The sequence below is a fragment of the Megalops cyprinoides genome, chromosome 19 (assembly GCF_013368585.1).
Source record: "Megalops cyprinoides isolate fMegCyp1 chromosome 19, fMegCyp1.pri, whole genome shotgun sequence".
NCBI lineage: Eukaryota > Metazoa > Chordata > Actinopteri > Elopiformes > Megalopidae > Megalops > Megalops cyprinoides.
Window position 1 is genome coordinate 4,281,532 of NC_050601.1, and position 12,916 is coordinate 4,294,447.

The 12,916-nt window shown below is 46.2% G+C and overlaps 1 protein-coding gene across 3 annotated transcripts; it reads left to right on the top strand.

Moving 5' to 3' along the window:
- The first annotated feature begins 641 nt into the window (after positions 1-641).
- On the top strand, positions 642-8,568 carry hmox2b (heme oxygenase 2b). 3 transcript variants are annotated; one of them, XM_036552398.1, is made up of 6 exons: positions 642-979; positions 3,629-3,762; positions 4,759-4,876; positions 5,392-5,883; positions 7,537-7,660; positions 8,153-8,568. In XM_036552398.1, exons 2-6 carry the CDS (start codon positions 3,665-3,667, stop codon positions 8,278-8,280), a joined length of 960 nt encoding a protein of 319 aa, XP_036408291.1. In that variant the 5' UTR covers positions 642-979; positions 3,629-3,664; the 3' UTR covers positions 8,281-8,568. The 3 variants fall into 3 exon arrangements, with proteins under 3 accessions (XP_036408291.1, XP_036408290.1, XP_036408289.1); XM_036552397.1 differs by lacking the exon at positions 642-979 and adding an exon at positions 1,097-1,207; XM_036552396.1 differs by lacking the exon at positions 642-979 and adding an exon at positions 2,234-2,386.
- Positions 8,569-12,916: the final 4,348 nt, after the last annotated feature.

Below are 12,916 nucleotides of genomic sequence, written 5' to 3' on the forward strand. Positions count from 1 at the left end.
TACATAAAACTTTGGGTGTACTTAAATTCGAGGCGTCCACCCTCAAAGCTGCATAAACACAAAATAGCGCTGGCTATCAGATCATCACTATTTACAAGCAAATTATTACGAATTACAGGCTGCATACGAATACTCATACTGCCTTACTATATAGTACGCAAAAAGCAGTACGTCACAATCCGTAGGGTGTCCGAACTACTAGGGTGACCTACTACATACGTTGAAATTTTGAGGCATGCAAACGCACCACACCACGCTATCCCAAGTCAGCTGGAGCCCGAATAACCGAAGAAGAATTCCCCAATGGTTTCAGATGTAAAAGGACAACTGAATAACTACACTGAAATTGATTAACTAATATTAGTTAGCTGCAAACTGATCTGTTCCTGGTTGTTTAACCCTTTTGTTGTTTTACTCGTTATGTCAGAAGTGATAAAACTGTAATTACATCAATATCCAAACGCTTAGGTCGCAAGGTCATTGGAGGTGCAGTCAACTTGGTTAAGCTATCGAATAAATTGGCTTGTTACGTAACGCTAACTTTTGCGTTTCACTTCAGGTTGACAGTCTGCTAAGTAAAGGCAAACTGATTTTTAAAACATGTAAACATCCGGGTCAAAGGACGTGGTAACATGGCGGCGGAGTACGTCCGAATTGTGTCCTTACTACTCGCTCGCATACTCATAGAACTTATTACAGTAACGGTCGGGTAGTATGTTCTTAACCGACGTTAGCGCACACTCGGATGCAGCCTCAGTCCACATCTGATCGTTGGTATGCCCCGCCCTTCGCTTGACGGACAGCTGCGACAGGACGGTTTCACGGCACATATCAGACAAGCGAATCTCAGCCTGTCACAGCGGCGTCATCGCAACCACGTGGTCTCGCAGTTAGAAGTACGCAAGGCAGCACTTCCTGTTTTGCACTGACTGATACTTTTGGCGAGAGGAGCCAGGCCAACAACGTTGAACTGAGGAAGGTAATTATAGCTGCCTACAAGGACAGTTAGCTTGCCCGTTGAGACATGTTAAATGAATGCAAATAGCCTACGGGCATACGTGTATCTGAAGTACACTATGTGAGTGGGTGGCAAGAAATTATGCACGGTTGATCTGTACTCACTGCAATCACTGCGGCGTAGCAACTCCAAAAAGAAGACTGGCTTAGCCATCTGCACTGCTGCTCAAACCAGCAAGGTCTTTGTCTGGTCAGTCTGAACTTTGTCGTAACGTTAGCTAGTTAGGTAATGGGGTTGATGGGTTGCTAGGCTAACTACCTAACGCAGTACGTTTTGGCTAACAGTTTTGCTTTATGGATTTCTGCCTCTAAAAGAAACTCATGTGCCACAATCGCTCGGATATTGTTTCTGTTTAGCGAGGTCGTTTGTATTTTTTGATTGATTGCTTCAAGTTTGTACAGTTAGCTGGCTAGTTGAGGTTACTGTGGTCCCTTATGCCAGGTAGCTAGCAATGAACTCATTCAAAATAATGAGATTGCTGCCACAATGAGAATGCTGTCATAATATTAAAAGCGGGGAGATTTACCCTGGATAGCTGTCAGACATCATGGAACCGCCACTCTCTAGCCAGCTAACCGTCTACAGGCCGGTGGATTGTAGATTAGCTTGTTAGCCAGTCTGCATGTGTACGTGACTGGTGTGTTACTATTTTAGTGTTTGTTTTGTGTGGAATTGGAGGAACCATATGAGATGGTTATTTCTGCCCATTGTGTTCTAGCTCAGTTTGCAATGTCCTTAAAAACACTACGTATCTGACTAGCCAACCAGCAGCCTAAATGTCAACGCAGAATTCGATTTAACTGGTTTCCTAATAAATCCCGAGCTCCAACAAGCTAACTTGCAACAGCCAAATGACGCGCTGTGCATTGTGACCTACACAATAACGGACCCAGCAAACGCCAGAGGTGCACAGGCGTGTGTTGTTGTACCGTGTTTTGTCTGTGTCGCTTTGTCTGGATCTGACCGTGTCAGATCCTGGCTGTTCATCCCCTTTCCAGCCCCAAAGCTTGTGTTGGATGTATTGTCACCGCACCGTGCTACTGCAATGACAGCTGTTTCCTCTGTGAGCCAGCTATGTTGTTTTTGTTATTGTTGTTGTTGTCATCGTCATTCACGTACTGGTGCCCGCGGGTCGTACGTCATCGCTTTTTTTTTTCCGCGACAAGGTCACAGCTGAGACTGACCCGCCGATTGCAGCAAGACTGCGCTATCGTTTCACAGGTGAGCTCTTTCACCTAGATCCCGGCCTAACGTTGAATGTGGCTGTCGTGCAATATCACGTCTTTGGACGTCGGTTCACCGCAGCGGACTAACTCCTGTCAAACGCTGTAGTGTTTCCACAACACTGCTGTCCTCTTAGGTCGAAAGGTAGGGCTTGTAGCTCACTGTTCATGGATATTTTTCTGCATGCAGTACTATCGTAAAGAGAAGTGTTCACAAGCTGCAGGGCTAAGGATATGTAGCCTGGCTCAGATCACCAGCATTGACTGAGATTACATTGAGTGGGTGTGCTGTGGTCAGCTATGCTAACAGCTGAAACCAGTGGTTTACTAGTGGTGAGTGGATAACATACTCTTATGAAGAGTTGTTTTGTTTACAAGTTTTCAATTAATTCATGTAATTTTATGATCCATAATGTTGAAAAGCGGACCTGAGAGCTTAGATGTTACCAGTTATTGAGATACTGTGTCTTCTGTCATTAGAATTCTGATACCGTTGAATGTGCTGTGAAAATGATCCATGTATCCACTAGCAGGCAAATGATGTGGTCTCAGTTATAATGTCATAAAATAATCGGTAAGAAAAGAAGATGGGAACAGACTGTAATGCTCTGTCTAATTCCAAGAAGCAGTTGCACAAGCCCTCAAAGCATTGGGCTGAGTTCCACTCCAAATAACCGGGAACAGTACTGGCATAATAGTTTTCTTTGGCACAACGTCAGCTGTTCACTAGAAGAGACAAAGCACAAGGCTGATCACAGCATCTCAAAATGACACTCCGCAGGAAGACTGTCTCCAAGCGGCGGCCAGTCACGTGCGGCCTGTCCAGTGCTTTCCGATGATGTCACAATCATCTCCACAGGAGACGGGATGTGACGGACAGGCATGCAGTTTGTTGCCACATTCACATGGAGCAGGGTTCAGAACATACCATTGTGGGGTGGAGAAATGGAGGGAAGTCTGCCACAGCTGTGTTTTCTCTTTCCCTGCGTGTGTGTGTGTGTGAATGTCTTTGTATTCAGTCAGTGGACTGACCCAGAGAGTGACCCTCTTCTCAGTGTGTCACATTACCCTACTGGACAAAGGCTCCCTCAGTCGGCTTCAAATCCCACGATTCAAAGCGATCATTTAAACCCCTCGCGCTCCCCGCTGGCCAAGAGGCAGAGACAAGCACGTCTGTGATCTGTGTTTGGCATGCGTGCAAACAAACACCACTGTCTGTCTCGTGCCACGGAAATCAATATGAACAGAAACTGTGTTACTTGTGTATCAGACCTGCTGAAGTGCCGTGAGGTCTTTCAGTCTGAACCAGATGAGTTCTGACCAATGGATAGACTAAGTGATACCGTGAAAGCACCATTGATATCAGTGCCGGCTTTGTTGTCTGCAGAACCCTTTGCAGTGCCTGACAGACAGACGGACAGCGATGCCTGCAGAGAAAATGGAGGATTCTGGGAAGGAGGAGGCCATGTCCAACGGCGGGGGACTGGTGTATGAAGACAACGAGGTGGAAGACAGTGTCAGGTATGGAAATCCTTCTTGGAAGAACCAGGGCTGAATGGCTTTTAGGGGAACATGAGAGAGATTCATGTCATGTGAGTGTGCTTTTGCATCCTTCTGTGTGGGATAGTGTCAGGTCAGGAAGTGAGAGCTCCGGTACGTAACACAAGTGTTGCAGCCAAAATGGAAAAATGCCCTCATATGGTAGTGCACCTGCAACTGAAAACTTCCTAATGTGTCTGCAGAAATTTTTCCAGTTGCGTTTCTTATATTGTCCAAATCCGCATCATGGCGTACCTGTATGGATTTATATTTGGTCCACCCTGACTCCTGTGTCTGTCCCTGTCTGTGTATGTACTGTGTGTGTGGAGCAGGGGATTTCCCCGGTGTCCTGGCCAAAATTTCTCAATCTGGTGCACTCAGTCCAGCCATCTGCCCACCCCCAAGTTTAATTGGCTGAATAAATAGCTCCCTCTTCACCTCAGCTGATATGTGGGGAGGATACATGGGAGATTACAGCTACCATGTATTCACTGGGGGAGGGGAGGGGGTGTTACACATTGGTTGTGGCTGAAGTGAATCCTTCTCCATTGTAAAGTGCTTTGAGATCCAAGTATGGGGTGGCAGTGTGACTCAGTGGTAAGGAGCAGGGCTCGTAACTGAAAGGTTGCTGGTTCAATTCCCCGCTGGGCCACTGCTGCTGTACCCCTTGGGTACTTAACCCACAATTGCCTCAAGTAAATATCCAGCTGTATAAATGGATAACATGTAACCCATGTATGTCGCTCTGGATAAGAGTATTCGCTAAATGACAGTAACGTAATGTAGTGGAACTATATAAATGCAAGTTTTTATTATTATTATTGTTGTTGTTGTTATTGTTGTTGTGTGTGTCTGTGTGTGGAGCAGGTGGGGTGTGAGTGATGGCAAAAGAAACACGGACAGGGTGTGTATGTCAGGGTCCTCATTTTTGGGAGTGTCAGTGGCTTACCTGTCTTCAACCCCCCAATCCCCCCCCAGGCCTGAGGACCTGTCCGAGCTGCTGGCTGCAGGGACCAAGGAGTCACACGACAAAGCCGAGAACACGCAGTTCGTCAAGGACTTCCTCCGGGGGCGCATCCGCAGGGAGCTATTCAAGGTCTGCCCCCCCGTCCGAGCATCACGGTAACGGTCATGTCTGCAGGCAGGGGGACGTGTGTCTCGAGGGGCAGCTGGGGATGCTCTGGGTACGCCCTGCGGTTCATGCAAGCTGGACTGGCGAATTCTTACCATGTCTATCCACATGCTGGGGTTACCTGGGTTTCATTTCTTCAGAGGGCAAAAGCCAGGTTTTATCAGACACTAGACATCTGCTTCTGCCACTGTATAACTTTCTGATTCTCAACATTCCCTGGTAAAAGCCAGACAGAAAATGCAGAGCGCAAGGCTTCTGACATGAACGGCTCTTAAGAGCTGCAGTATTATCTGTCGTTAACTCTTAGAGTATTTTATAGACCTTGTCCAACCATGCAAAGGCTGAATCCTTTTTAAAAAAATAAACCCTGATCACAGGGCGCTGAACGCATTAGGCAAAAGTGCAGCCGTTCCAGTGGGATTTGGCGCATGTTTAAAAAGGCGATTGTGTGAGTATGTCCCTCTGTCTCTGCCTCGCAGCTGGGTACGGTGGCCCTGTACTTCACCTACACGGCCATGGAGGAGGAGATCGAGAGGAACAAGGACCACCCCCAGTTCGCCCCGCTGTACTTCCCTGCCGAGCTGCACCGGCATGAGGCGCTGGCCCGGGACGTGGAGTACTTCTACGGCGAGGACTGGCAGAGCCAGGTCAGCTGCTCCCCGGCCACCCAGCGCTATGTGGACCGCATCCATGAGGTGGGCCGCACCGACCCGGCCCTGCTGGTGGCGCACTCCTACACCCGCTACATGGGCGACCTGTCGGGCGGCCAGGTGCTGAAGAAGGTGGCCCAGCGGGCCCTGAAGCTGCCGCCGACGGGCGAGGGCCTCAACTTCTACCAGTTCGACGGCATCCACAGCGCCAAGGCCTTCAAGCAGCTGTACCGCAGCCGCATGAACGAGCTGGAACTCGACGCCCCCACCAAGGAGAGGATCGTGGCTGAGGCCAACCGGGCCTTCCAGTTCAACATGGAGGTGAGGGGGAGAGGAGCGGAGGGCAGTGGACTGAGGTGGAGTGGTGTGGAGGGGGGGGGGGGCACGCCCCACTGTCGTTATTCCAGCGCCTTGACTTGTGAGAAGATGAGCAAATGGAAAAAAAATACACACCCCTACACGAAACGGCAGATGTGGCATCTTTAAACCGCATCAGAATCATTATAGAAACATTGCTTTAACATGAGACTCTGGCTCCCAAGAAATAAAACTTCCAGTTTCAGCAATGTAACAATTGAAACATTACATTTTTTTTACAGCTGAGGCTAGTAGGCTAGTTATACAAGGTATAGGATGGTTATGGATAAATCTGACTATATTTTCAAAAAAAAAGAAGCTAAAGTTACTAGTATAAAATGTTTTGACAAATGCTGCTTGATAACCAGATGAATATCACTGTGATTTGGATTAGTTTTACCTTTGAAATATAACCAGCTTTGAAGATGTTTGTCAAAAGTTTGGTTCATGCCTGATTAAAACAACCCGAAATCACTTGGTCCAGTGTAACCAGCATTTCATGATTGTGTGAAAAATTCATTTGTATAGCTAAAATTCATTTGCTTTTCAGTGTCACTGTTGTGGGATGGAACTTTTGAATTGTAATACTTTACAGTAAAAACTGTAAAATCCAGAAATATTTGAGAGGTCTCATGCAAACGTGGGGAATTGGATGAGAAGAATTCTGAGATCGCCAAGCATTGTGAAGTTTAAATGCACGTACACTTAGTCAAAGGGAGCAATCGAAAGCAAGTCAAGGTTCCCATTTCTTGTTTGAGGTAGCCTTGACCATGTGACTCCCGCCATTTTGAGGGGAAGTATTTTGAAAAAGTGAGCAAAAATGGCCTTGGGTAGTCCTGGCCTTCCGCTTCAACAAGGAGAGCAGGGGGGATGTGAGAGTGTCTTGTGTCATCTTTTTCTAGTGAAGCTGTTGGTGCTGTACCATGTACTAACTTTGGCAGTCCCTGTGGGTTCATCCGAGTCCACCAGGATTGGCCTGGCATTATCTGCTTGCAGTCAAATTGGTGCCATTAGAGGTGAAATCCTTTGAGCTTTATCTCGTGTTTGAATGGACACCTTAATGTCTCTTGATTTTATAGAGATGCGAATGTGGCTATAGACAGATTTATCTCTGCTACAGTTTCCTAAATGGATGTGCACACAGGGCTTCGCTACCAGATGTTACAGATTTGAAGCTGCTTTTGTCCTAGGTGGAAAATTTGAGTTAAAATTTCAACCCCCACCTGTACAGGCCAGGACCGTTCCAGCCGTTCTGCTGTTGTTCCGCTTGTGATGGAGTCTCTCACGCTCCACTCCACCTTTAATCAGTGACGCACAGCACAGAATTCCTGCTGTAATCCCACTGCAGCATTGGGTAGTCCTTTAATGAGTGTCTTTTCGTCTGTAATTTGCCCTGTTCAGTTTTTCACCTTGCTCAGCCTTGTACAGGTTGATTTTCATTGTCCAGGCTTTACATTTCATCATACATACTGCAGGACAGTTACTGAAGCTGTTCAGCAGGAGGGCTTTGCTTAACTGTACCGCGACGCCCCACCTGGGGTTGGAACCCGTAGCCCTCTGTTTTTAAGGCAAGTGACTTAATTGCCGCTACACTCTGAGCTTTTTTCCTTCCGCCAGGTGTTTGCTGAGCTGGAGGAGGTTGGGAAAACCTTGCAGGATGAAGTGCTGGATGCAGGAGTCCCTGCTCATGGGGACATGCAGGGAGACATCAGCCAATGCCCCTACTATGCAGCCAAAATGGGTAAGCCTTACCCTGGAGGGCGTGATGGGGGGTGAGCGGAGGTGTGTGTGTGTGTGTGTGTGTGTGTGTGTGTGTGTGTGTGTGCGCGCGCGCGCACGTGTTCCTGAGTCTAGCTGCTATTTTTTCTCCTCAGACAGTGTAAGTACTTATTGTTCTAATGGGATTGAGAGTTGGTGTGTGACATCGAACCATCAGTACCACTGCAGGCCACACTTGCTGACTTCTTATCATCTTTGTTTACAATAGGACAATGAAACATGAGGGGAAAAACATCTAAAATACTGAAGCGCTAAACTATAACGTGCGTGTCCCACAACCCTCTAAGTGGCTTCATTTCCACTCACAAGATTAAAGCACGAACAGCAGTGATGTGGATCCTTGGTTCATTTTTGTGGATTTTGAGACGATATTATGCTTCTCTCTGTCTCATACAGTGGCTCATTCACACTCCTCTGTGTGTGATCTCTGAATTGTCTGTCTCCGCTCTATTAGCTGCTAGCGGAGGAACAGCCTACGCCTGTCAGATGGCCGTGGCTGCCCTCAGGCACCCCACCGGCCAGGTCCTTCTGGCCGCCTGGGTTGCCGCCATCGCCGGATTAGCCGCCTGGTACCTCATGTGATCCGGCGCCAGCCAATCGCTGCCCTCCGGGAAGGACAGAAGACGGGAAGGAGGCCGGGAGTTTAAAGACTGGGCAAGGTCGACGGACGTGAATCGGTTTCCTCCCACCTTCCTCTCTCTGTGTCTCTCTGCATCTCACCAGCCCTCCAGCCTCTCAGTCACGCTATTGGCCATTTCACACAGCTCCACGAGGGCGTGGCCAACCCCATCACTTCAACCGCCTCTGTCACAGAAGGAGAGATCCAGCAATACGGTTTTTAGGAAATATAGATTGTGGTGCATCTGAGTTTTTTTTTTTTTTGGTTAAATATCCTTATCTTTTATTGGAATATAACCCCCCCCAGATGAAGGAGCGCATTCTGTTTGGGGAATCCTGTCTGCCTGGGTGTTTTAATTTAATTCTCTGGGATTAATTTGCGGTGAACTTTTCCCCTTGCTTTATTAGATTACTGCACTGTACAAAGAGAAGACCTCTGCATAGCTCTCCCCGGTACTTGAACGTTGTGTAGAAGTTAAGAATCTGGACCCCTTTAGGAACACAAAATGAATGGCAGTGTAGCATAGTTGTAAGGATCAGGGCTCGTAACCAAAAGGCTGCTGGGACTCTTCCCCGCCGTTGTATCCATGGGCAAGGTACCTAACCCACAATTGCCTCAGTAAATATCCAGCTGTATCGATGGACAGCATGTGGAAACTGTAACCTATGTAAGTCACTATGCTAAATGACAATAATGTAATCATGTAATGAGACCAATGCCACATAATTGTATGGCATACTTATGTATTTTTGTTTTGTTACACTGCGGTCCTTAATAAGTGTGAGGTGAGCTTTTTTTTTCATTGTCTGATCCATCCAGTCTTTACATGGCATTTTTACTTTTGGAAAACTGACCTCAAGCCCAGAGAAATGAGTGACTTGACATTAGTGAAGCAGGGAAAACCTCTGGTGTTCGGGCTGTATATTAGTGTTTGATTTCGCTTTTGAAGTGGTTGCCCTAGCAATAAGCAAAATTGCCTTGTTTAAGTGTTATTTTGGAAAAGAAGGGTTATTTTATACCTTTCCTAATAGATTGATACCATCAAGCAGGTGTCTCCTTCACAGAGTAATCTCTGCCCATCTTTGCACTTCCTGGGCAGGAGCCATTTTATGCAGGATCACACTTGAAATGGCTGTAATTTCAAAAGGAAAAAAATTTTAATATGTTAAACATCCAAAACGAATGCTTAGACCACCCTCTAAGTGACGTCCCTCCCTCCTCCTCCTCCTCCTCCTCCTCCTCCTCCGAGCCCCCCTGTAGTACCTCGGGGCAGAGTTTGGCAGTTTGCCTGTCAGGTAGCAGAAGCGTTCTCATCTGCCAGAGTTGCACTGTGTTTATCTGCAGTTTGTCCTTCCCCGCGGCCTTGGCGCGCTTCGCCTTTTGCTCCAGCATGCTTGCAGCAGAACCCCAGCATCTTTGATCTTTGGCTGGCGTGTCCCGGGGACAATCTGGCCGTCAGGCCCAGGGCGAGACACGTTCTCGCACCTTTTGCCCACGCTATCGATTGTAAACACTTGCGTTGAATGTTGAACTCCCTTCGTGATATTCTCAGCGGTAAAGAAGAACAACTCTTGCTTTGAACTGCAAAACGGGTGTATACATGAAAGGAATATATTTTTTCCATAATGTATTTTTTTTTCTTCAGGATAGAAGTACTATGAGCCATTGTCATTTGTATTTCTTGATGTGGATTCATGTAATTTTTTTGTTTATACAGTATTATACATGAAATAGGAGTATTGCTTGGCTGTGCCATGTATGTTATCATTATTCGCGTCCACTTCTTCATCCGTCATATCAGACACGTCTTGTGAGACATGCGTCCAGTGCAAGCGAGAGCTGCGAAATCTAAAACCGTCAGATCCGTCCTGCGAACAACCCCTGCCCCACAAGCTGGCGGGTGGTGCAGGGGAATAAGTCCGTTAATGCCTCTGTGGTCTCGCGGAACATAAACTACAGATTCACGTAGCCTTTATAAAGCACACATAACACCTTCATGAACGTGACATTACGGGTTTATACCGCATTTATAGAAGCAGTGCTTCGTGATAACCTATGTAGGGTGTGGTGTCTGCTTTTTTTATTGACCATAATATAACCTAACCTGTTGCCTGTATCTGCCATCTAATGTAATGGTATTGCTAATGACTGCTACATAGAGTAGTAATGAAGGTATTATGGATGCTTTATGAAGATGTTATGAAGTTACACTTAACATAATGTGTGACGTCATTGATCAGTAGATCATTGTATAATCTGCTGCTCAGTGCACTAATGTGTGTGCATATGTGTAAATGTATGTGTATATATACAGTATACGCATACAAGTGTGTGTGTGTGTGTGTCACACACATATATACACACAAAAGTAACATGTACTTCTGCCCATTTGGGACTTGCTCTGTGGGTCCATTGTTACAGTCACAGCACTGAGGAATATGCACGTTACGTACCCCTGGAGTTCTCCATGGGAACAGGGGCACGTCTCTCCAGCGAGAAGCCTTTTTAAATTGCCACTTTCCTCATTGGAAGTCTGTATTTTTAGCGTAGGTGTTAGCGCTCTAATGCTGTGTGCAGAGGGCTGAGAGGTCACAGAGACCCGAGGAAGGAGCTCTGCTTTTTCCTGCCGCCGTCCATGCAAGGGTGCACATCCGCGGCTGAAGGACCACTGTCATTCAAATTCCACTGTTCCAGGAACCGATGCTGCTGCTCGTTCGTTTCTGTGATCCTCGTAATTAGCGCTTAGTCCGTGCGCTCAGAGTCGCAAAGCCGAGAGCACCGTCGTCAGGGTGAGGTCTGAGGTTTTTTGAAAATGTTTAGTTCACTGCCCACAGAGAAAGGAATCAGGGGGTATTCACTTATGCAGAGAGAGAGGGAGGAAAGATGGAGTATTTTTAAGGAAAATTTGAGGTCTTCATTTATTTTTCTATCTTTCTGTCATCGAGTAGCATTCTGACATTTTTAATTTAGGATTAACAAAGAGGATTTGAAAAGAGAAATGTATGCAGTGTTTGACATGATAATAAAATGAAAAAGACCAATGCAAAGGACTGGCACTATGACCAGATCTCGGTGTCAGCGGTACCAGGTGGTGGAAGAGGTACGTTGCATGGACTGAAGGGACTTTTTGTGCACAGTAAAGGTTTGCAGAACACAGCATGCTGAACCGGTCTTTGCTTGCTGTGTCCTGGTTTTACATAAAGCAGGAAAAACCAGGTATCATTTGTCCACAGTCTCGTAGTTCTCAGCTTTAATAACAAGGAAGGATTTAACACGAATGCAAGTCTCATTCTGTGCAAAAAAAAAAAGTAACCGTTTAAAAATGAATTTGTGATAGCTACAGGAACATGTTGTATCATCTGTGGTAGAAAATAAAATTCCTGTGAATTCCAGTATGAATGCCTTGTTCTTCTTGTTTTCATACAGTCTGTAGCACTTTCCACTATGTGATGCGCATTAACAGACATGTATAACCTACACAGAATCTACACCTCTGAGTAGGTGCTGCCCTGGAGACAGTCTGGGTTTCTGACCACCACACCCTGCATACAGCAGGACAGGCAGCTGAAGTTAAACTGTTTCATCACAAAATCCTGTCAGACTTGTGAAGTTCATTTTATACACGAATAGAAAATTTTGTGCCTGGTCAAAGTCTCATGGTTCTATGGTTAATAAAACTGCAAAAACCCTGCAAGTGATGTTACCTTAAGTGTTTTGTTGTGAAGGCCAAGGTTTTCCAAGAATGGAAGACAAATGGTTTGGACTGAGGTAACCACACTGAACAGGTATTTAACCAGCAATTTTGCATCCAAATTTCCCCTCGGTGAGATAAAGACAAAGGCTGTAGACCAATGTGCTTCAGTTCGAGTGATTTTTCCAAGACAGTTGGAATAAGTTGTCAAGCAGGTTTTATGTAACCTACCAGGGGCGTCAGACGCAGTTCTAGGGGCTGCATCCGACTGAAAGGTCAGGTTCCTGGGTTGTAGTGTGGAGGACCTGGCTCTTTCCCACTATCATATTTAAAGTTATTACTGAATGACTGCCTGAAAATCATTAAGCTTGCTTTGTGCAACAGTCTGTTCTGAATGGAGCAAGTAGTTCGTTGTAGTGAGGACGCATTCAGAAATTCAGAACAAATGGATCACTAAGTCTTCTATAGAAGTGTATCTGAATTTCCCTAGGTCAGTAAAGACAAATTCTATAGATCAATGTGCTTCAGTACAAGTGATTTTTTTTTTCCAAGAAGGTTGGAACAAGGTGTCAAGCAGGTTTTACATAACCTACCAAGGGCATCAAATTTGGTTCTAGGACTGCATGTCTGCTGGGTTTTGGGCCAGAGTGAATCAGCAGTCATTCATTCAAACTCACTCATATTTTGCACATTCTTGCACTAAATAAAGAGGACGATTGTGCCCAATTGTCCCAATAAAAAAACTGCAGAGCATTTTGGGAAATATTGCCAACTGACTCCATGGACCCAGTAACCCAGAGAAACGCACTTGAGCTAAAGCCGGCTCACACAGCAACTTTGATATCCCACCTTTAATTCAAAAGCACCAAGGGTCTCTTGGGCACAGCAATAAGACTCCAGGCCACAGT